At 34.2% G+C, this 24558-nt stretch overlaps 2 protein-coding genes across 6 annotated transcripts in view; one reads left to right on the top strand and one right to left on the bottom strand.

Annotated features, from left to right (window-relative positions):
• On the bottom strand, positions 1 to 21093 carry LOC105324607 (BRCA1-associated RING domain protein 1). 4 transcript variants are annotated; one of them, XM_011423725.4, is made up of 13 exons: positions 20943 to 21093; positions 9359 to 9415; positions 8850 to 9007; positions 8182 to 8373; positions 7864 to 8089; positions 7288 to 7507; positions 7097 to 7177; positions 5795 to 5967; positions 3432 to 3537; positions 3214 to 3340; positions 2764 to 2865; positions 785 to 906; positions 1 to 461 (listed from the first exon to the last, which is right to left on the bottom strand). In XM_011423725.4, the coding sequence occupies exons 1-13, from the start codon at positions 20972 to 20974 to the stop codon at positions 132 to 134; spliced, it is 1926 nt and encodes a 641-aa protein (XP_011422027.3). In that variant the 5' UTR covers positions 20975 to 21093; the 3' UTR covers positions 1 to 131. The 4 variants fall into 4 exon arrangements, with proteins under 4 accessions (XP_011422027.3, XP_011422028.3, XP_011422026.3 ...); XM_011423726.4 differs by lacking the exon at positions 20943 to 21093 and adding an exon at positions 17333 to 17469; XM_011423724.4 differs by lacking the exon at positions 20943 to 21093 and adding an exon at positions 15108 to 15352.
• Positions 15456 to 24558, top strand: part of LOC105324606 (E3 ubiquitin-protein ligase HECW2) — a 21537-nt gene continuing 12434 nt past the window's right edge. The window contains exons 1-9 of one of the 2 annotated variants that reach the window (XM_011423723.4): positions 15456 to 15614; positions 16505 to 16914; positions 17362 to 17472; positions 17809 to 17906; positions 18661 to 18727; positions 19181 to 19344; positions 20135 to 20277; positions 21792 to 21895; positions 22470 to 24281. In XM_011423723.4, the coding sequence (XP_011422025.3) occupies positions 16632 to 16914; positions 17362 to 17472; positions 17809 to 17906; positions 18661 to 18727; positions 19181 to 19344; positions 20135 to 20277; positions 21792 to 21895; positions 22470 to 24281 (2782 nt within the window). In that variant the 5' untranslated portion in view covers positions 15456 to 15614; positions 16505 to 16631. Of the gene's footprint in view, positions 15615 to 16504; positions 16915 to 17361; positions 17473 to 17808; positions 17907 to 18660; positions 18728 to 19180; positions 19345 to 20134; positions 20278 to 21791; positions 21896 to 22000; positions 22116 to 22469; positions 24282 to 24558 lie in introns of those variants that run through there. The other variant, XM_066073907.1, reaches the window with a different exon arrangement.

The raw sequence follows: 24558 nt of genomic DNA on the forward strand, positions 1-24558 counted from the left end.
TCATAGTGTACATCTTTTATTGATAGAATAATCCAATCTCACAGACGAGCGACACTTAATTAAAAATGTACCAGTACATTGCATTACAATCACATTCCATAACTAAGCTGCACAATAACAGTGACAACAAATCAACAATCGGAGCCAACATTGATCAATCTGAACTGACTGATACAGTCCATTATCCATGCAGCCCTCACTGTACACAAAACACTTGTTGTAATGGGCTGGAATGCGGCCCTGTTGTCATGGACAATGTATATACAGCAAGTCTCGGAGCCTGCGGGGGCGTGGTAGGGTGTGGTCAGCTGTGTCTCGGGGATGTGACCAGGTTTGGGTTCACGCTGGATTACTTGTCCCCCGCCTAACTTCACCAGGCTGACCAGATCCTCTCTATCTGGAGTGGGGTATTCAAAGTGTCCATAGAAGTAAAATTGGCACCCATCAAATAACCCAGGAAGCTGTTTGTAAAGTAAAAAGTTATTTTGAAACATCATATAACTATAGAAAGACAAACTAAGAGAATATGAAAATGATTGAAGTCAATGACAGAGACATACAAGTAAGCCAGAGAGTGTTTCGTTTTGTACAGGATCAAAACCCTTAGTGTATTGTAATATGGAAATAAAATAATACTAAAATTTCAATGCTATCAGGCTGTCTCGAAAGTATATTTTGCTACCTCTTGTCTATAGCAGTAAAATAGATGTAAATCTAGTGATGCATTAATTCATTGAGCATTATTCTATCTTATTTAACTGATTGGTTGATTGTAATTACTCACCTGTTTCTGTCTGTTGATCCGCCCTTTTTGAGCTGCTCCAGATTGAGGGTCGGTACTGGTGCCTGGAATCTCAAACGCCTCCTCCACCAGCTTTGATCCATATTCAAGACTCATTTCTACCCCTTCAACATGTAAACAACACATCAAAATACAATAAACCGACTTTTATGTGAGTGCAAGAAATTCTAACGAGGTTCACAAGAGCCTCGTCAGAAATATTTCTCACTGTGAACCAGTCCTTTTCGTATAGCTGTTTTTAGAACAAGGGTCCGGAATGATTAAGTCGCAAAAATTAGTGGTTGCGAACTAGTTTATTCCCAGTAAATCGCGAAATAAAGTCTACAGGAATAAAAGTTGACTTACAGTATTGCATCTTTCTTATGGGCATGGTCACAATTTTGGTCAAATTTTATTTTTCTGTTTTTATTATTTACAATGCTTTAGGAATGCATTTCTTAGACTAATGATCAAATGAAATTTAAGAGTCAGTCGTGCAGTTATAAGCAAAATACAGAGCTATCAATTCTTTGTCATGTAGACAATGCTTATGCCCTGTTTTTGTTTATAATATAGATTCTAAATAGCAATAAAAATCATTTTCAAGCTGATTTTTCCATCTTCTAATTCGTTTTAAGCATAAATAAAAAGTTCCTAACATTTCACACATTCAATAAAGGTCTTAAACTAAAATTTTACTTCAACATTCAAAATGTAAACAAGTGAAAAGCTGTCAATGTGACAGCAAACCGGGTTTTCTTTTATGTAAACTGTATCCATAATCCATGTCAACCCTTATCCAGTGAAATGGAGTACCCTACATGTATATGCAACATTTTGCCAAAAAATGACTAAGTTCAAAAGCTAGTGTTTTTTTCCATAAATTATCGGAAATCAAAATGCTAGCAATATGCACACCTCTGAAATATGTACAATTGATCTGCAAAAGAACAACTTCCTATCTTGAGAACTGTAGGAGGAGTTATCCGTACAATGAGGGTACCCTATATGCAATATTTTGCCAAAAAATGACTAAGTTCAAAAGCTAGTATTTTTTCATAAATTATCATAAATCAAAATCCTAGCAATATGCACACCTCTGATATATGTACAATTGATCTGCAAAAGAACAACTTCCTATCTTGAAAACTGTAGGAGGAGTTATCCGTACAATGAGGGTACCCTATATGCAATATTTTGCCAAAAAATGACTAAGTTCAAAAGCTGGTATTTTTTCGATAAATTATCAGAAATCAAAATGCTAGCAATATGCACACCTCTGATATATGTACAATTGATCTGCAAAAGAACAACTTCCTATCTTGAAAACTGTAGGAGGAGTTATCCGTACAATGAGGGTACCCTATATGCAATATTTTGCCAAAAAATGACTAAGTTCAAAAGCTGGTATTTTTTCGATTAATTATCAGAAATCAAAATGCTAGCAATATGCACACCTCTGATATATGTACAATTGATCTGCAAAAGAACAACTTCCTATCTTGAAAACTGTAGGAGGAGTTATCCGTACAATGAGGGTACCCTTTTGGCAGCCGCCCGCCCGCCATTTTCACCATTTCAATAACCGGATTTTTCCGTTGGAAAACCTGGTTAACAAAAGCTTTGTTTACTTAGCAAAGAATTGCTTTTTTTAATGCAAGCCCTGTAACTTGCTTATAACTCAATAAATGACACTCCAATTTTAGTTGCTTATTTGAAATGCCTTACTAAAGCATTGTAAACATTTAAATTGGAAAAAAATAAATTTGACCAAAATCATGACCATGCCCCTTTAAGATCTCAACAGTTAAACTTGTACTTGATAAAGGTCGCAGAAATTATAACTATACAGAACAATATTTTAAAAACGGGCACTATACATGTATCCAGGTACTTTATAAAGATTAAAATCATGTGGCTGGTGGTTGAAAAGTGTCTTCACAGAGATAGAGAATTACTCAAAGGGGAGTAAAGATACCTACATTCCATGTTGACTATCCATCGGCCAGAGAGTACACCTTGTAAGTACTTGATAGTGCGGGGACACAGGCCCTCATTGTTACAGCCACTCACTACATGGGTCACTGGCAGAGAGATAGATACATGTAAATATATTTTCAGTCACGTTAACCTTTATTTTACACACATTTGTATACAGAAACTTTTGTTTTTATACCTTTATTGACATTTTTTTCTGAAGAATGAAAATTACCAACGAACATGATTCATTGCCAACCCCTCATTTTAGAACAAATGGCTTTAAAAACAATGGATGCTGCATTCAGTATTTGTTTTAAACCAATTAAAAAACTCACAATGTGAGTGATATTTAAGGAAATAAATGATGTATGAAAATCTTCAAATATTCTCACATAGTATACAATACATTTCCACAGGCCACAAAACACTTAAACACAATAACTGTTCCCTACCCTCTGGACAAAATCCCTCCACGACCCTGGCCTGTAGTTTGGAGGCACACTTCTGTAGAGTACTCCTCTGCTCCCGAGATAAGCCTGTACCAAGGAAACATGGACTCTGGTAAACAAGGGGATCAACCTACAACCAGATACAGACGCTCAATACAGCAGTGTGCATGTACTACATGCATAAAAAGATAAAAATGTCAACAAAAAAGTCCATATCAAACCTGTAGTGTGAGGGGGGTGATCACACCTTGGACTTCAGTGTGTAAAACCTCCATTAAGTCAGAGTGACCACCAGACAGGTCTAACGGGGAGAGTCCGTTAATATTTCTGTACAAAAAAGGCATAATACAATAAATTATCTGTGAGACAAAGCTCACTAGTGAAGGCATTATATACAACAAAATATGCCCCAGCTCTGATGTGAATATACAGAATAAGCCAAAGTCAACATTTATTGCAAATCAAAAGTACACGCTACGGCTGATGTTGCATTGTGTTGAGTGATGACACTTCCTAATCGATGTGTGTTTCAATTGCGATTCGGAACAAAAATTCTGATTGGCCCATTCATATTGACCCACCCATTTATCAAATGCATATTGAGAATATGATGTTAACATGTGGGGAGAAATGTTGGAAAAAGAAAACTTAACATAAAGTTGTATTTGCGCAACTTTAAAATTACATATAGAATTATTTGAGAACAAACTGGACGATGTTTATGACGTGTAAATAATATTAGTGAAAAAAGGAAAAAGTTATCTTAACGCAAGGATTGGCGCATATAGATTAAAGTCACAGATTGTACTTCGCTAATCGAATAATGCTATTCAATTTATTGTGAAGAAATTTGTCAGAAAATGTTAAGTGAACAAATAAATTTTATGTTACTGTTCATAATGTATCAAATGTGGAAAATTGCATGAGTTGGACAGAGTGTTTTTTTCCTCACAAAAAGCTTGTTGCAAATTGTAAATCCACGAAGAAATTCAAGTTGACATGCCGTTAAATCTATTAAAATCATTTTACACCTTTTTGTTTACAATAAATCTGTACTGAAAATTTATAAACAGTCACCAGTTATGTAAAATGAAGAAGTGTGGTTTGTTTATATTCATGTAAAACTGTAAAATGGTGACTCGATCTACACGTGAATTTCACAATCCGAGGTCGTTTAGCGTGTTTGAGAGAAAGTCAGCAGCAAGTAAAGCATCAACATCAGTAGTAAATATTATATTGTCTGAAGAATATTGAGGAACTGTAATAAAATGAATGTTTCAACAGACTGAGTCAGTTACAAAACAAAGTTAACCACAGATCAGTTCAAATTTGAACATCTTTACATGCCGTAAATATCAAGTTTTGTGTATGTTTTGAAAACACTTGTAGAAGTGTGTCTTTGATCTTTTCAAGTTCAATTGAAATGCAATTTATGTAATATTTATTGTCAGTATCTGTTGTGAATTCTTTGGAATAAGCTAAAACAAGATAAATACTGCCTAATCTTAAAATAATGCATTAAAAATTATTTAATTTATCGATGAAGCATTATACTGACGAATGAACTAGGGATCGAACCTGTTTAAACAGTGTGGTTTTGATAATTGTTTACACCATAAAAAACAAGAAGTGATTATTGTGAGAACTCTTCATCAATTATTGCATTGATTTAGTTTTTGCACTTCTGATACAAAGTTTAAATACACATTTGGCAGTTGGTGCATAAATTATCAATATGACGTTAGCAGGTAAGAGTGGGCGGGTACTAAAACGGCCAATGAAAATGCTTGTTTTACTGCAACTCGTGAACCCAATAGTGTTGTCACTCAACACATCATTATATCGCTCGCAAAATCCGTGTAATTTTTGTTTTAATTTGAAGATTATTACGTAAACAATCAAACATCACATTTTTTTAAACTGATTTCTACATAATGCTGAATTTTTTAAAGAAATTAATTGCAATCCTTTATTTAATGTATTTTAACATTGTAAGGCCATTTAAACTTGCCAATATGAAACCTGTCTCATTTACAGTGCATTTTGATACAATTTTTTAACCATGAATAAGTACAGTTTAGCAACATACAACGTCTATAACTTTGGAAATAATGGTTCAAACTCACTGAAAATTGGTACATTTTTAATTCAATATATATTCTATTAAAATCTGCAAAGAAATGTTTTCTTAGCCAGGTAAAAAATTATGAATTGCAGTCTCTGTCAAGTGTACCCCCTCTCCTTCAGAACTTGGGTATAACAGTCAAAAAAGTCTTAAACTACCAAATATCATAATTCATAATCTAATTAAACTCTAACATTAATTTTTTTTCATACGCTGTAAAGTGTACAGTGTATATACATGTAAATGAAAAAATATATTTTTTAAAAAGTAAAATATTGCTCACATTAATCTGAGAAAGTTTTCAGATGATTATCTAAATCACTTTTAATTTTTTTTCATTAAAATATGATATGATTTTTAAAAAGAAGGAAAAGAACTTCGACCATCCCACAAAACAAAATTGGACTACGAACCAAGTTATAATTTTTGTTGTAATTGTACATGTAGCTTATGTGTAACCTTGTGTTTATAGATGCTCCGTGTCTGACCAGCAGAGTCACACAGTCTGTCTTCAGATGTCGGACAGCGTCATGTAGTGGAGTCTCATTCTCTGTACCTGGAACGTCTACCAATGCTCCAGCACTTAAAAGTCTCGCAGCTATCTCTGCATGGCCATGTTGACAAGCTTCATGCTATAGTTTAAATTCATAATAAATTCAAAAGCAAACAAGAGATGTTTGTGAAACACTTATGCCCTCTCCTTGGAAACATCCACAATGAAAATGAACGTAAACTGCAAATAACTGGAATTTTTATAAGTCCAATGGGCATACCTCTGTCTAAAATTGCACAATCGTACCCAATATCGAACTTTACCTAGATATTATCATAATTAATCTGTATACCAAATTTCATTTCAATATGTGTATATATATATAAACTTCTGCGAAGAAAATGAACAAACACTGCAAATAAATATAATGTTTCTACGTCCAAAGGGGCATAACTCTGTCGAAAATTGCTCTATCATATGTTCATTCTCTGCAAAAAAAAATTAGCAGAAACTGCAAATAACTGGTGATTGCAAAGAGGCATAACTGTCGAAAATTGCTCGATCATACCAAAAATCAAACTTGACCTAGAAATTATTTGGATAAATCTGTATACCAAATTTCATCTTAATATGTGCATCCTCTGCGAAGAAAATAAACGTAAACTGCAAATAACTGGAATTTTTCTATGTCCAAAAATCTCTGTCTCTGTCAAAAATTGCTTGATCGTACCCAATATCAAGTTTGACCTAGATGTTATCATGATAAACCTATATACCAAATTTCATTTCAATACGTTCATCCTCTGCGAAGAAAATGAGCGGAAACTGCAAATAACTAGAATTTTCCTATGTCCAAGGGCCATAACTCTGTCGAAAATTGCTCGATCATACCCAACATCGAACTAGACCTAGATATTATCAAGATAAATCTGTATACTAAATTTCATTTCAATATGTTCATCCTCTGCGAAGAAAATGAATGGAAACTGTTGGTGGACCGATGGACGGACAGACAGCAGCAAAGCAATATACCCTCCCTTCTTCGAAGAGGGACATAAAAATAATTACTAGTATATAAATTTTTTAATCACCATCTTTTCCTATGGCACTTACAAGTGCCATAGGAAAAGATGGTGATTAAAAAATTTATATACTAGTTGATTATCATTTGTAGGAAACAGATAAATCTTCTTATTTTTAACTTTTGAAATAGCATGCAATAGACATGTTAGGGCTCAATTTCACTTTTAGACAAAATATTTAATTACCAGAGGTGTCCATCCTGCGTGGTCTCGAGTGTTTGGATTTGCTCCAGAAGATAGCAGTCTTTCCACTCGCTGCAAATCCCCCTAAAAAATAATCAAATTAACCAAACATACACTTAGGTACAGAGCCATCAAATAACTAACAAGGTAATGACTAATGTGCAATTTAAAAATATTCAACAATAGAGTGGTACCTTTATACATGCCACTTGAAGACTTGTTTCCCCCTTGGCATTTTTCTTGTCAATGTTGTGAGGGCTTCCTTGCCAAACATTATTGAAAGACAAGTTCAAATGACTAGGGCTACCTAGTTGAAAAGGGGTGGTGCTTGAGCACTTTCTGGAAGATGGAGATGACATGTGAGTATTCTCCTTCCCAAGACTCCTTTTTAAACTTCTTTTGATTGTTTTCTTTCTGAAATTTCAAATTCAAAAAGCCCATTAATTCCACAAAATTATCAACAATCACACATCATTCAAATTAATAATCGTATCCTTCTGTGTAAAAGTTTTCATTACTGTAGATTTCTAATTAAATGAGAGGAATTAATATCTGTGTAAAATCACAAGAAGTACTCCTACCTGATTTAAAACTCTCGCTATTATGTTTCTGACCATTGTGTACTACATAATATCATAATTTAAGTTTGGCGTTCATAATTTATTATTTTCACGATTTGCAAAATGGAGGAAATTGCAAAATTCTGTCCTCACTTTAAGTAGTCTTCAATATTGGTACCTTACATTACAAAAATATTAACTTGGAAGCACCTGGTGATAAACTGGATATTTTGCTTGGCCCCATTGATTTTTCTAGCTGCTGTCCTACAGTTCTGTATAATATTCTCATTGCTTTTGTTTACAGGTTTTGACTCTGTCCCTTGACAATTGCCAGATAAGGAAGAATTGTCTCCAGTGAATAAAAGGTTGATGGCCAGTTCCTCACCAGTTTCTGGAACATGTCTTGCATGTAGATTGCTTGCTTCTTCAAGTTGTTCTACAATAAGTCAATAAGTTTGCATAATATTTATGCAAGTCTTCACACTATATACTATGATTCAATTGTAATTTCATCTGATGTTCTGTTACCTCTCTTGGCAGGGGAATCTGTATGGTTGGACAGTTTGATGGGACTGTCTGGACCGAAAAGTTCTGGACTGCCTGCAGCATCATTCAGATTATATTGAAATTCACTGGAAATGTTTGTACTTGTGTTGTTGCTTGAATTTGAGTGATCCGTATGAAAGTCACAATTAGTCGTCTCTCCTGCCTTGGCGATTCCTACATCGATACAAAATAATATCATCTTTGGTAGCCCAAGGGTCCTATAACACTTATTTTCATCTACCCATCAAGGCCAACAAAATATTAAAAATGTCAAAATATCCATACCCAATCATTTTTACAGTACAGGTCTTTAACTTTTTCTTTTCTTTCTATAAACTCTTTAATTTATTGTTAGTTTAGAAAAAAAATAATGTAACTTTCCTAGCTGTTTTACTTCTTCATGAATGTTTACTTTCTTCTCAACACACAAATAATAGCTATCATATCATGACAAATATTATTTTCAAATACTGTCTACATGGCCAAAATAAATAGACTTAAAACTTCATAGTGGCTTATTTCTATGTGAATTAACATATTATTGCTTCTTTTTACCCATAACTAAAAAAAAAAAAAACAACTGAAATCTTTATATACACAATATGACATTGAAATTACCGGTATATCTTAATTTTTTTAAAAAAAAGAACCTGATTCCTGGACCAAGAAGTTCTCTTGGAGGATGCGATTCATTATTTTGAACTGTTCCACAATATTGGACACCAGTCTGTGCATACGAGCATCCTTCACGTGTACAGGTATCCCACAAATAACACAGCACTGACCCAGCAGGTCATCACAGCATTGTCTGCAACAGATGTAACAAGGTGGGAAATATCCTTTTCCTTTACTCTAACAAGCTTATATTTTACTACCGTAGTTCATTTACAGTGGTATTATTTTTCAAGAGTTTGACAAAAAAGATATGTTTTATGTATAAAAACTATATAAAGCTATATGTTTAACATGTTTAAATTTTGGATCAACATAATTTTAATAACTTTAGTTTCTATTGAATTCTAAGAACAATTATTACTGTAATTGTCCTGCATGAATTCATGTATCCCTGAAACTATCATTTTGATTAACTTCACAATGATCCCGAAAATTATTGTGACAGGTAATATAATTCAAACTATGATAATTTTCTCAATTTTACCTGCAGTAAAGGTGTTCACAGTCTCCCAGCACCCATGGCATATCTGGTATACAGTTACTACAAAGAAAAAAATAATAAAAGAATAATAAAAAAAAAAAATACAAACTTATGATGATAAAACCGAATAGAATTGACAGACAGTCCCTTTTTTCCAACTTTTTTTCTACTGCATATGATTGTCACTCAGATTCAATTGGCAGCACCAGATAGAATAAGTTGGTAGAGCACCTACATGTAGACCTTAACTGGAGATTCAGCACGTTCAGGGAGGTCTAGGTTCAAACCAGGAGTTCTCAGTTCGTCATTATATCTCCTATCCCATTTACACAACAATGAAGGAATTACTGTTTGCCAAGTGCTTAATGAAACAACCTTTTACACATGATAGTAGCAGGAAGAAACATGGCGACACACTTTATTTACTAATAAAACAAATTGTGCTGACAGTGCATGAGCTCTGAATTTTGCTGTTATATTTGATTGAAATACCTTACATAGGAATTCATGATTGTAAACACTGGAATAAAGATTTGAAAGTTCTAATGTTTTAGCCCAAATCAATTCTTTATTCATAATCTTTAGAAATTATAGATAATATAAATCATCTTTAGGTCATTGCAATAATTAGCAGGTACATGTATATTTTACAAATTCATTAACAATTATTTTTTCACTCTTGATAGTAAGCAAAGACTAAAGCTGTATGGTACATGATGAATCTGAGGTAACCTGCAAGTACCCATTACTGCCAAAGAATGCACAAGTTTTCTCTATTACTCTCTTCATGTACGCTGTCATGTAAAAATTTCTAGGCAAATCTCTGCACTGTTCATTTATTTAATTTGAGGAATATATTTTATTTTATTCTCATCAATATCGACTTACTTCTGGCTAAAATTAAACCCTGTCCATGACCTTCGATTTACAGGAAGTTCGAGTACCCATTATTGCCGCTCATATCTTTTCGTTATTTTCCAGTAATTCATCAGTAAAAAGGTCAAAATTTTAAAAGAATCTAACAATATAAGATAAAATGTAATAATATAACATAAAAAATCATATCATAAACGCAATTCAATCATATTATAAGCAATATTCTTCTTGATGTCCCTGCGGCCACATGCACACAAATGGAGGAACATGTGCTTCATGTGTCTCAGGACAAATGATTAAAAATTAAATAAATGCATTGTTTATTTATCAAAAAGCCTTTTAAAAATAAGTTTTAGTGTGTCCAGTAAACGAAATAATGTGTGTGAAAGTTAATAGCAACGCTTCTGATTTACACCACAGGTGCATGTGGATAAATCTTTGATCCGCCTCAGGTTGGAAACAAAATGGCATCTTAAAAGCAAGCAGACGCTCGTTTTCTTTCTTATATATTGTGTAGTAGAAATGATATCTTGCTTATTTTTGTCAAATATCATAATACGGAGGTAAATATTCTTCAAATTTGGACCTAAACAAAAAATGTCCTGTCATCAAAGTGGATTACAAGTCAAACATTTAGTGGCATGTGTCATCGCACGGATACAAATGTGATACGTTTCCATGGGCTTACCTTTGTTAAGGTGAGTTCCAAGATGTTTGAAGTAAATTTTCTCCAATCCCAACTCTTATAGTGTCTTAAAAATTCTATTATTTATTTATTTTGGTTTGTAGCTAAAAACAGCAAATAGATAGTGGAAATCTTGCTGTTTTATAACAATCCGCAATAATGGGCACTCGGCAACAATGGGTACTCGCACATTATTTAAACAATAAAATGCTTTCTTTGGTGATTCATTCGGGATATGAAGGTAGCGACATTGCAGAAAAAATACATAACCCGTGTTAGCGGGTTATGTAAATTTTTTCTGCAATAATCGCTACCTTCATAACCCGCATGAATCATTAAAGAAAGCATTTTGTTGTTTATATTAACATCTTATTATTAACTAATTATTAAATTGAGCGTAAAAAGTAAAAATTAACTAAATTACTGTAAATGTACATATTAAGTATATGTTAGCTAAAAGAAACAACCAAATCGTCTCTTGTGAAACTTTGAATCTGACATCATCATGGTTATTTCGTGCAGTCCGTGATTTTTCTTAGGTAGTTGTAGGTTTCAACCAATCATAAACTGGGCGTGTCAATTTCTGTCCTGTCACTTTTTTGTCAGTTTCAGCCGCTGTAGATTTCGACCAATCAATAAACGGGTCGTGTAGATTTCAGTCTGGCTGTTTCTATAGAGCTATCAGTGATTGGGAAGGACCTGCGCCACGCGCCATAGTCGCAATTAAGAGAAAAATGGCGCATTTAATCAATTACTCTACGCGCCGAAGTGCGCATTCAAATCTCTCATCGGTTATAAAAGTTTTAGCGATGTCCGCTGGAAATTTAGTCTGTACGACTTAGCTAATCATCTTTTAATACATTTGTTTGGTAAATCAGAAATAAACAACCAATAAAAACGTTTCCACTCTTTTATGCGTGGTAGATTATTCCAGAATTTCCTCCGAAAGAGAAGTTGAAGTCGCCCAGTATCTGAGTTCTCAATTATGTAAACTAACCCCAAATGCAGTAAAATGATGATTATCTAATTGAAAAGACGTTTTCACAGCCTCAATTAATCCCTGTTGTGATTATTAAAACTCACGACTGTCTTACCATGCTTATCGTTAATGTAGGGGTTATAAATACGGGTGATGCAACCACACTGCATTGAAAATTACAACCGATGTTTATTTATTTAAGTGTCGATACTACAATTAGTTGTAACTTGTAATTATTTAATAACTCGCAAAATTAATGTTTAAATAATAAGAAAAACCGTTCCCTACAGTTATCTTCAAAGTTTGAAAGATTCTCTACATACTGGTAATAATTTGGTCAAAGGGTTTGACTAATACCTCCAAAAAACACAGAAGTACAGAGACTGATTTTATTTATCATTAAGCAAACACCATAACAAAAATTGCATCAGTGAAATGTATTAACACATCAAATAAATGAAATTTAACCAGTTGGTTAAGTTTTTAAATTTTATAGAAGTTGTTTTGCTCTAAGTTGGTCCTTGATAATTTCAATTTTACAAAATGGCCCCAATGAATAAATAGATGGCCCTTTTATTATGAAAATGGCCCATTAAAATTAATAACTGTGGGGCCATAGTCCCATTGACATTTTTGGCCATCCCAATAACTGAGCTATATATGAATTAACTATAAGTTTCCGTAAGAAATAGAGGGAATAATACTTGGTAGATGTAAATTTATCATGGTACATGTATTCCTACAAAATGTCCTACAGTGAGGTCGCCTTTAACGAATCACTCAGTAAATTCGCGTTGATAGTACGTAACCAAGCCCGAGTTAAATTCATAATACAACATTGTTTTATTGTACCATACTTGACTCATAACATCATATATTTCTTTCCCAACAACCAATGATTAAACAAAAATTATCGCCGTACTTTGATAAACGATGTTTTCTCCTTTAGCGGATCATTTTCTCCATTACCGAATCACGTGATATACAGCTGATTATTTTTTGTTAGGGACAGTGTCGAAATATTTTTTTAAAGTTTTAATATGCTTTAAAGCGTGAATAAGAAAAATGGAAAGGCTAATATTTTTTTCATTTTGAGTGAAGTGTTCATTCTATTGAAACCGACAATTCATGCAAAAATAACAATGAATTCAATGGTAAAAAAAATGACCGCATGATTTGTAAACTTTGATCCACCAATTTATTAAAAATCATTTAGTTTTTAGTCATTGTAAGTCATCAATATTGTTAATTTTATGAGATACGTGTATATGAAAATCTTTTCATGAAATTACAAAGAAATATACAATGGAATGTAAATGGATCGAGAAAAAACCGACATACGACATATACGAGGATTTTCCCAAAATTGCATAGACAAGTGACATTATTCAGTTCATAGAACTCACAGAATGATGAAGTTTGTGTCGCAACGGGTTTAAGTTATTTGCATTGAAATTATGTGTCGATATTGATTAAATACTGTATCAGATTGGTTTTTTGAAACATATATGTACTACATCATAAATTTTTCATACGGGGCAACGATACTTAAAAAACCCCATTTATTTACAAACACTTGAAGAATATCGCGAGGAAAAAATCTCATGGAATAAAAAAATTCAAAAAAAAAAAAAAAAGAAGAAAAAAATGAATTTAAATTTCTGCCTTTTTTTTTATTTATTTAAAAAATTTAGCCATTCCGAATTTTTTAAAGATTTTTTAGCACGTACGTAAGAAAAGTTGAAGTTTGAATACACACGGTAACTAGTTATAAAAAAGGTTTTAAAAGATCGAGAAACATATCCTAGGGCGATTTTAAAGTAAAAAAAAATAAAATACACAAAATTGCCTAGAAATGTGTTAAGTGATTGTATAGTTAAGCAACCAAAAACAAAACAGGACCCAGTATTGACATCCAGCAAAAAAAAAAGAAACCTCCACCGATAGAAATGGAAGAACGAATACCGGGAAGACAGACGTTTTGAATCGGCGATCATTTGTACTATGAACTATTTTAAAACAAATCTAGAAATATATAGTGAATGACTGAATGTGCAAACTGGATAGGTGTTCAAGGAAAATAAATATTTTCCATAACCTGTACATGTACATGTATGGAATCAACGATCGTTTGTACTTATGAAATATTTTTAAAACAAAAATAAAAAAAGTATAGTGAATCTGCAAACTGGATCCATGTTCAAAGAAAATAATATTTTTAGGAAATAAACTACTAAATGACATCAAATACGAGTAACTTTAATTTGTAAGGCATGGGTTTTTAATCAATAAATATCCGTATTAATACAGGGAATTGGGGAAACCAAAATATGGTTGAAATCATAATCGAATGGGAAAATGTTCTAGAAAATGGGAATGAGATGTGTTTTTAAAATCTTTTATTGTTGTTTCTGGGTTTTTTTTATTGAAGCAGATGTGCAAATAATCGTAGCGGTATCAATTAATTTTGACATAATCCCTCCATGATCCCCGCATCTCGGTGATTCGTTATTGGAACCCTGACTACCCAAAACATTATAGCTAATATAATTTTTCTCTGATTAAGAAAATGTTTGACGCTTTCAGTGCTTGTAGACAGGTAATTTTATCAAACATCTGTACCAAATATGCTTACATACAACGAGCCGTTCACATCAGAGCTCAACCGAAAAGTGAAAGTAGTCAGCTGCACGCATGCTTTTTGTCTGCGTCTTCAAAAAGCTTGTTCATGTTTGTTTAGAAATTACGACATAAAACAAGATAAAATTTAATAATTTCATGATAAATAATTAAAACAATAATAACTCTACATGACAGGATATGTTAAGTTAAGTATTGAACCTTTAATAGAAAAATATAGAATTGTTTATCTGAAAGTGATTCGTTAACGGAGACGATTCGTTAAAGGCAACCTCACTGTACTATAAGCTCTCAGGCTAGTAGTTAATCCTTTAACTCTAATGAAAGAGTGCTGGATTTGTATTATGTTGTATGCCAGAGGGACCCAGCTTTAGACCCTAGCAGAGGCAATATTTGTCTGGTTATAGCTGTTTATTAGCTACCACCCGGGTACTACCATATCGATATATATGCCACTTAATTAGAGCAATCGCTACTTCCTATATAGTTACTGTTCAATTGTTTATCTTTAATTATAGTTGATAAATAATGTTTTGTTGCTTTTTTTTTTTACTATATATGCATATACATACCACACACTGCAATGTAAATGTTTTTCTAATTCCCCCAGTCTCTGATGGAAAAGTTGTATATTCATGTTGTCCATAATCGGATAATGACAGTCGTGTTGCAACTTTACGCGCGGTTTTGAACAACGTACTGTATATTAGTTGGAATCAATTTTGGTTCATCTTTCCGGAATAAATAGATTATATGGGTTTTGCCTCGAGACGTATTTAATTATTATTTTACAAGACTAAGATTGTGGAGCGCTGTGGTATTCACCTGATATGTGATAATCACAGAGTATAGTTTTATCATTATTTCTATGAAAACGTGTTTTGAGATGGTCCACACTATAGACATGCCGCCATTATTATTTTATCCCAAAATGCTTAGTTCAATATGTCAACAACAGGAAAAGGATCTTAGCTAACGGATGAATTTGTATTTTATAAAGATCAACTGTAGTGTGTTGTTTATATTTTTGAAACGGGAAAGTCTGAAAATAAAATGTTAAACTTCAATGAAACGTAGAGGTATGTATATAATTTTAGAAATAGCTCATATTTATATAGAAGCACCTGCTGAACCCTTCCCCTCCTCTGAAGATTTTATACAGTACCTCTGGATATCAAAACGAAGTAAAATCTCACACATAATATAGTTAACCAAAATACAGCGTGGATTTGATGCAACACATTGCATGTTCATATAGTGACAGAAGACTGAATTCTGCAAGTGGAAGCTCCTCAAATTTATGAATGAAATGCCATGTAGGCCTTAAGAAACTCTGCCATGTACATAATGTATTGATGTAAACAACATGTGCACCGAAATCATCATATTTGATTTTATATGGTCATGCAGGTTTTTATGAAGAGGTGAAACATTTTGATTTTTCAGATTCGCTTTCATTTTTATGTGAACAAAATACATTTACCCGCGGTATCTTTGCAGACTTCCAAACATAGACTACTGCTGTGCGACCAGTTCTCGCCAAGTATCATTTCTCGCCAGTGCATCGTTACATCATTTTTCGTAGGCCTATATAATTTTATGTGTTGACAAAATGACTGACAAGAAATGGTTGTACTAGATAGTCTGAAATATCAGATGTTTATCTGGCCTTATTAATGATTTTGATACTTTTTCCTGGCAACTAATGGTTGAATACACATAGTGTATTTATATTTATTTATGGTAACATTGGTAATGGATAATGGTATTAACACTGTCTAGTAAACAAAGTTTTCTAGCACTGCAGAAATATTCAGTATAAATTGTGAGGAGTACTTTGGTAAAGTTTTTAAGAGTAAAAAATTCTTTGTAAGTTTTAATTGTTACATAAAAAATGATACAAATGTAAGAAGATTATGTAAAGAACATATATAATGTTGAAAAATTATTTACTATCTCTTTTCTCTAGAATTTGAGGACAACATCAAATTTTGGACATGGGTTGATAGTGTTGCAGAGAGATGAATGGACTTTCCCCTCAAATTGAAGAGATAGAGAGAGTATTTCAATCTGATTGATAGAGGAGGTAGCTTGTCATGGCAGAGGCCAAGTCCTCCAAAGGTCCTCTGTTTGGAGCAGCGGACGATCTCTCCCTTCCCTCACCTCCCTCCCCACTCGCAAAGCAGTCATTTGAGTACAGACATGTACGGGAACGAAGCAACAGTGAATCTGATCTGGCTGCAGAATCTCCGGGATTGCTTTCTTATCTTGCTGTGGATAAGAATATCCTTAACCTCAGTAAAATATGTAGTGTCAAGGTCAGCTGGGACATTAAGGAAGAGATTGGTGCAGACGATTGGATAGGACTTTACCAATCAGGTACGATTTTCATGGCATTTAAATGTGTGAGCAGCTTGCATAACAAGCCATGTAAACTAATGAGCAGGAAAAAGAAAAAGCTAGAGAGACATGCTTGATTGTCATTATTTGATCTGAGCATAATTTACAAATGGTCAGCAAAAATTTCAATGTGAGATGTCGAGGTATGTAAGCAAGAAACAGAGGTCCCTCATCTTGGTCATGTAAATAAGGCTAGTGCCATGTTTTTGTTTACATTACATTTAAATATAGTTTGGTGAAATATGATGTAACAGTAATTGTTTCAATAAGCATGATAAGTTCATTTAATTATTTGAAAACAAAAACTTTGCCAAACTATATCATTCTACCTTGCAAAAGAGTAGTACTGAACCAGTGTGCACTTTAGTGAACATTGTAACACTACTTGATCACTAACATGTACTTCATGAATTGTTTTCTTCACAGGAGAGACAGATCCATCAAAGTTCCTGGACATGAAGAATCGGGGAGGAAATGGTGGACAGACAGGGGATCTCCAGTGGGATTTGTCTGACATCATGCACAATTTTACCACAGGTACGTGCTGGCTGTCAGTGCATCCTTAATGTTCTTCTGTACAATCATTCAAAAATTGGGTTCTGATATTTGAAAAAATATGACTAAAGAAGATATATAATCATGATTATGATTCATACTTTCAAATTTATGTACAATACTTTCAGATATGAAATTATTCTTAGAATTTTCATTCTAATTCTGTATTGTTTTTAGTGATATTTTACATTACTTGTCATTGTTTATAAGGGGTACAAGTCTGTTTTATAATTATAATAAATTTGACTTGAATGAGAAAAAATTTGCTATGGTTAATGACAAAAGAGAACTTGCAATGCCTCTTGTTTGTGTCTGCAGATGAAACCAAGATTTGCTTCAAGTACTACTTGGGCAGTAACCAGGACCTTGTGGCCACCAGCCCATCAGTTAAAGTTGTGAAACCAGCTACCCCCAAGGTAGGTTAGGCCTCCATGCTGTCTCTAAAGTGTCACCCTGTACAGAGAGCATTCATCAAAAAAGTCTTACTACTTTGTATTTTTGAATACAAAGAAATTCTGTTACAGTGAAGTCAAGGGGACTTTAGCTTGTAGATTTATTTTGCTTTATCCATATTGTTTTATAGGCATAAATTGTAATATGAGTATGGTTCATTTGAAATTGTATAAGTACCTGTATTACAAATTTGCAATGTACATGTTTTCTTTCTTATGAGTACTGAACATACATGTAGATATACAGTTTAATAAGGATAATTGAATTTTTAGATACTAAAATGTCCGTCTGATTAAAACCATCCCCCTTCTCTGTACATGTGTAAGAAGAAGGGGGAAGGTTTTAATCACCCTGGTTAAATGGATACCAGTTAGACAAAAATGTAGAGTTACTAAAACTGCAGATAAAAAAGAAACTGATAAAAAAAAAACGAAAGTTATACAAGTGGTGTTCTTAATCTTTAATGAACTTAAATTTTTTTATTGATTAAGAGTTGGTTTGGATATATCTTTTACTTTATCTTTTGGAGTTGTTAAGAATATTGGGAGGGGGGGGGGGGGGGGGGCAAAATAATTCCCTAAATCTGTTATCTGCTATTACCCTGCCATGGTCATACAAAATTAATTTTTCTTTACTTAGAAATGTTGATGAAATTCATTTGGATTCAAAAATTGGTGTTAAAATGAAAATGTTAAGATTCAGAATTATGTGTTTAAGGAGGTGACAGAGAAGAATGGAGTCAGCCCTCGAGATAATAACAGGAAGATCAAACTCAAGATCACAGGTAAAGCACATTGCTTACCTTGTATTAATCACAGATAAAGCCCATTACTGATCTAGAATAGATTACAGGTAAAGCACATTGCTGACCTAATATTAATTAAAAGTAAAGCCCATTATTGACCTAGAATAGATAGCAAGTAGAGCACATTGCTGGTCCAGAATAGACTGCAGATAGAGTATTCTTTAGATCTTTAGAGATTACTAGTACATGTACTTTTTTTATAACAGAATTGCATGTACTTTTGCATGTACTAATACTGGTAATTACTATGTTTATAGCTTAACTGAGCCAGACGAAAATCTAATATTTTGATGACAATATGATAAAAGAACAAGAAGAAATGAAATGAAAAATCATATTCTTAATAAGCTCATTATCAAAGAATTACATGTTATAACCATTATGGTAAAAATGTAAAGGAAAATACTGACATCCAATTTCAATGCTTGGTAGATATTGAAGCAGTGAACTTAAAGAAGGGAATGTTTTTCAACCCTGACCCTTACGTAAAGATGTCAGTACTTCCAGGAAGAATGTGTCCCCAGATGAGTCACCATGTAAAAGATGTACGCACCAGTGTGTGTAGTTCTACCACCAATCCTGCATGGAGGGGCCAGGTCAGTAGTCTGTGTGTGGGAGAAGAAGGAGTGAGGTAGATTACCAAGTAAGTAGTCTGTGTGCTAGAGGAAAAAGGGTGACATAAGGTTCCATGTCAGTAGTCTATTTGTGGGAGGAGAAGGGGTGAGGAAGCTAGGTCAGTAGTCTTTGTGTGGGAGGAGAAGGAATGAGTTAGGGGACCAGGTCAGTAATCAGTAGTCAGTAAAGGGGGAGAAGAGGTAAGGGGGGGGGGGGGCAAGGTCAAAGAATTTGTTATTCTTAATTATTTGTGTGAATATGATAAATGTCAAAAAGCTGCGTAAGTGAATACTCGAGTAATTTTTCTTAATGAAAAAAAGTAGATACTGGTAGTTACTGGTACATTGTACATTGTATATGTATGGAGGAATGTCTTTCAGAGTACAGTCTGTTATAGCAACTTCCTAGAAACCCTGGAACCTCAATTCATTAAATCTGTATAAAGAATTTGTTATAATAATTATAGCAAATTCGCTATATATACTTTTTTTATTCAAGATAACTACAATTTGTGCTTATTGAGGCATATGAAATCAAAAACTTCTCTAGAAACCTTAAATAATTGGATGGTAAATACATGGTAGGTTTTAAAACTATGAAACAATGAGATTGCCCTATATTCATGTTCGTTCTAAAGTAATAGATTGTACATGTAATGTCATTTTACTTAGAATACATAAAAAAAAAAAATGCAAACTTCATGGTGTTAAGAATGTAAAAATGTGAACTGTTATTCATTATTTGCAATCTATGATTGTTGATATCTTGCAGACTTTTTCCTTTGAGTCCATCCCCACCGATATCCTGGATTTTGAGATCAAGGATAAGTTTTCCAAGAGTCGTCCCTCCATCAACAGATTCTTGGGGAAGGCCACACTGGCTGTACAGAGAGTGATCGACAAAGTGGATCAAGAGTAAGTGTCGGCCTAAACAATACTGACATGTAGAGAGAGTCCTACTAATAGAATTTACCGGTACTTGTAATTTTGGGTATCTTGTGCCAGAGCATAATGTCAAACAAAATGAATTATCTAGTACTCTTGGATATTATATTTGATGTGGATCTTAATTCTGTGAATAAAAATGTTGGAGAAAGTTTAATTTTCTGTGACAGCCTCTAAACATTCATATTTTAAACTAATTTATCAGAAAATAAAATTAGAATTGTTTACTTTATTCATAGTCTTTGATGCATTCTTTAAATAAGGCAAGCAAATGATTAACTTTAAACTCATTGCAGAGATTTTTTTATCATTAATACTGGTATCTACAATCCATAATGGAAGTCAAAGCTGAATTTAAAAACAAAATAATTTATATGTACTAACTTTATGAGTTACTCATTGTACTCCAATAATATTATTATGCAAATGAAGAAAATGAGTGGCAGACTTCATTTATTCATTGAGTCACACATGATATACTTTATAGTAAACATTATCATTTTTCCTTCCTGCTACATACTTGTACATTTACTGGTAACATAGTTACACTGTTCAAATCTAAAAATAGAACCCATGCATGTGAAAAATAACTCATAATCAATAAAACATTGTAAGATGGAGTTTGAAAGAGTTACCTTTGAGTTAAAGTCATGCTTTGTGCTGTCATTCTCACATAAGAAGCGTGACCTTGATTATTGTAAGATATCTGTCATCATTGAACAGGATCAGGAAGCGTTATCTTTTCCATCCTCTTGTTTGACACTACTTACACACTTATCCAAGTCATATACACATTACTTCCTTAATGTTCACTAGAATAAGCTTCACTGATCTAACTGGTAGGTACAGGATTCATTCAAAGCTTTGTAAGGGTACCCCAGCAAATGTTTATGGATTTAAAGAGATTTTTTTTGTTATTGGATTTTGGAGGTGAAGGTCTTTTCTTGAAACCTTTTATTTATACTGTAATAACTGCAGAAAAAATTTCTTGTAAGCTAAAACCCTAATGATTGTGCTTTTAAAGATTGAATTAGAGCTACTCATTGTTTGTTACAGCTGTGTAGTGCAGTAACGGAGACACCATTTTAGTCCATTTTAGAATTAAAAGGTTTTTACACGAGATATAGCAGAGAACATGGAGAAAGCAATCTATATTTTTGAGTTATTCCTGTTTGTGTATTTTTATTGTTAAGATTATTTAGCAAGTTTTACACATTGGTATCTTGTTATATCAAATAACACGAATGTACTACCGGTATGTGGAAGTGGGTTTGAGGTCCTAACCATTGTTAAATTATTTTAGATGAAATATCTCCAAATATCAGATAGTTTTTCCTCAGCCTCATTGTGTATGTGATAAGAAGGTTTAAATGTATTAGTATCTGTTATTTGAATTGTTATGTTGGATTGTCCCCCTTTTGATCCCCTTTCTACTATTGGTTGCATGTTATTGGTATTTGACCATTCATGTTAACTTGTTATAGGCCAGCTGAATTCAGCCTTGACCTAAATAAGAGGACTCCTACAGACAGTGTGAGTGGGACGCTGAAGTTTGAGGCCGATGTCATAGACCTGGAGTGTAGATCTGGTAAGACCTGAAGTGTAGATCTGGTAAGACCTGGAGTGTAGGTCTGGTAAGACATAATAGACCATGAGTGTAGATCTGGTAAGACATGATAGACCTGGAGTGTAGATCTGGTAAGACCTGGAGTGTAGGTCTGGTAAGACCTGGAGTGTAGGTCTGGTAAGACATAATAGACCATGAGTGTAGATCTGGTAAGACATGATAGACCTGGAGTGTAGATCTGGTAAAACATGATAGACCTGAAGTGTAGATCTGGTAAGACCTGGAGTGTAGGTCTGGTAAGACCTGGAGTGTAGGTCTGGTAAGACATAATAGACCATGAGTGTAGATCTGGTAAGACTTGAATAGTCCTAGACAGGAGAACATTCAGTCCCTGTCAAAAGGCTGTCCAAATTGTATTGTTTCCATTCAATTGAGTTATTGTTTATATCTTTTTGGTCTTAAGAGTCTCTTTTGCAGGATTTATAAAATTTGATAAATCGTTGTCATTTGATTGCAATAATTTGAAAGATTAAGTTGTAAGCTCAGTCTTTAGAGAATATTTACAAATTTGTCTCTTTTTGATATTTATATCAAGAATTACAAGATGGCCTGAAGAACGGCAAAGGAGAATTACAAGGCAAAACGTATCAAGAAAATGGAAACCTTGAAAATGCAGAAGCTGTCTCTGAGAATGGTTCTGTGTCCAAGGATGACTTGATAGATGACCAGGAGGATTCTGGGATATCTTTGACACAGTTGTTAAGGGACCGTATCAGTGGTGATATTGAAGACAATGATATAAACGAGACTGAAAGTGAAAATGTTCAGAATGGAAGTGACGATAATCATGTACCAACAATACCAGACATAGTGTGCAATTCTTCTGAGGAGACAGAGGATACTCAGGCTGAGGAATTAAATCAGGGAGGAACATGTGATATTAGTTCAGGATTGTCATCTTCAGTGCCATCTAGTGGAGAAACTTCGAGTGGGTCTGATGTTTCCCCTCAGACTGTGAATGCAAATGGTGAAACTTTACCAGAAATTTTCAATTGTGCCAAAAACAAGGAAGAAGTAACACCAGAAGTCTTAGATTGCTCTTTAGACAGTGAGGTAAATTTAGTGATGAATGATTTACCTTCTAAGCCACCTGTGCTCCCCCCGAGGACATACAAGGCTCCCCCCTTGCCCCCTCGTTATAGGTCTAGTGATGCCCCACCCATACCACCTAGAACACCTGAACGGGGGGAAAGACCTCTGTTCCCAGGTAGTGGAGTGGGTGCAGTCCAAATTCCACCAGAAACTGGGTCAGAGTCACCAACAGAAACCCCCACCCCCAGGCCCCCCAGTGCTGATAGTTCAAGGTCATGTAATACTTTAGAACCTCCACCCTTGCCACCCCGCACCTATAGTCCAATAACTGTTTCTCAAACTAGTTCCCAGCAACAGGGGTTAGAAACTGAAATAGAGGAAGGAGAGACAACTAGTTTCAGCAGTACGGAAAACTTGGAAACATCTGGAGAAGGTCCAGAAGTAGCAAAACCAGCCAACACAGATGAGGCGGAAATCTCAACTCCATTAGGAGATACAAATGATGAAGTGGACGCAGGGAGGAGATCCCGTCCAAAGACTACAAGATCTGATTCTGATTTGCATAATAAACCTAGATGTGTTGTGACTAAATTACCAGCCAGGCAAATGTCACAGAATAACTCTGTGTTTTCACAGGTAGCGAAAACACCAGGAATTGAAAGTGCAGTATCTCCCAACCGATTCAGGAATTCAAGTCCAGTCAGTCGCTCTGTGGAATGCAGTCCACGCACAAGTCCAAGTCCTTCTATGCAAACTTCATACAGTGATTCGGTTGCCGAACAAAGGAAATATGCAAGTAGACACAGTATTGCGGTACCCACTGAAAGGAACTTTAGAAATAATGAGATGTTTGTTAATACCCCCTTGAGGGCCCCCCTCGACAGGTCTACCAGTTCGGTATCAGACTCTGGTACCCCACCCCGCATAATTCCAAGAAATGCCCGCAGTCGTGTGTTATCTGAAGAAGAGAAACAACAAAACCGTGAACAAATCGTTCAGCAGCTACAACTATGGACCCAGAAGCAAAAAGAGAAAACAAAGCCAGATTCTGAGGAAGATTCAGGTGCTGTGTTATCAACTGATGTTGGTTGTGAAAATCAGACAACCAGTGATAAACCAGATAAACCGTTACCCCTGGTTACAGGGAGTGCCACGCCTAGCAACTCACCCAGACCACAGTCTAGTAAACCCTCTAGTGCCAAAGCCGGGGCTAGCCCTAAACCAGAATCAAATTCAAGGTCATCGGTTTGGCAACTCAGGCAGTCAACCAACAAATCGGAACCAAAGCCACCAGCCACTCCATCTACACCAAAAGGTATCATGTGTGTACAGTCTCAAAGTCTGTGAATGTCTTCACTGCTTTCTTTTTTCATTTTGATCAAAGAGATTCAGTTCTGTATATCATCATGAACATGAAAACTATGAATTTAAATTTAAACTTCAAAGATGAAAAGATCTTAATAGAAATATCAAAGCTTCAGACACTTTATATAAACTACAGTAAAAAACAACATTATATGATCGAATCAAGACGTTTTGTACAGATTTTTGTCATCAGAAATAAAAACATGGACTGATATCTGAAATAAAAT

This window comes from Magallana gigas, chromosome 10 (genome assembly GCF_963853765.1).
Source record: "Magallana gigas chromosome 10, xbMagGiga1.1, whole genome shotgun sequence".
Lineage (NCBI taxonomy): Eukaryota > Metazoa > Mollusca > Bivalvia > Ostreida > Ostreidae > Magallana > Magallana gigas.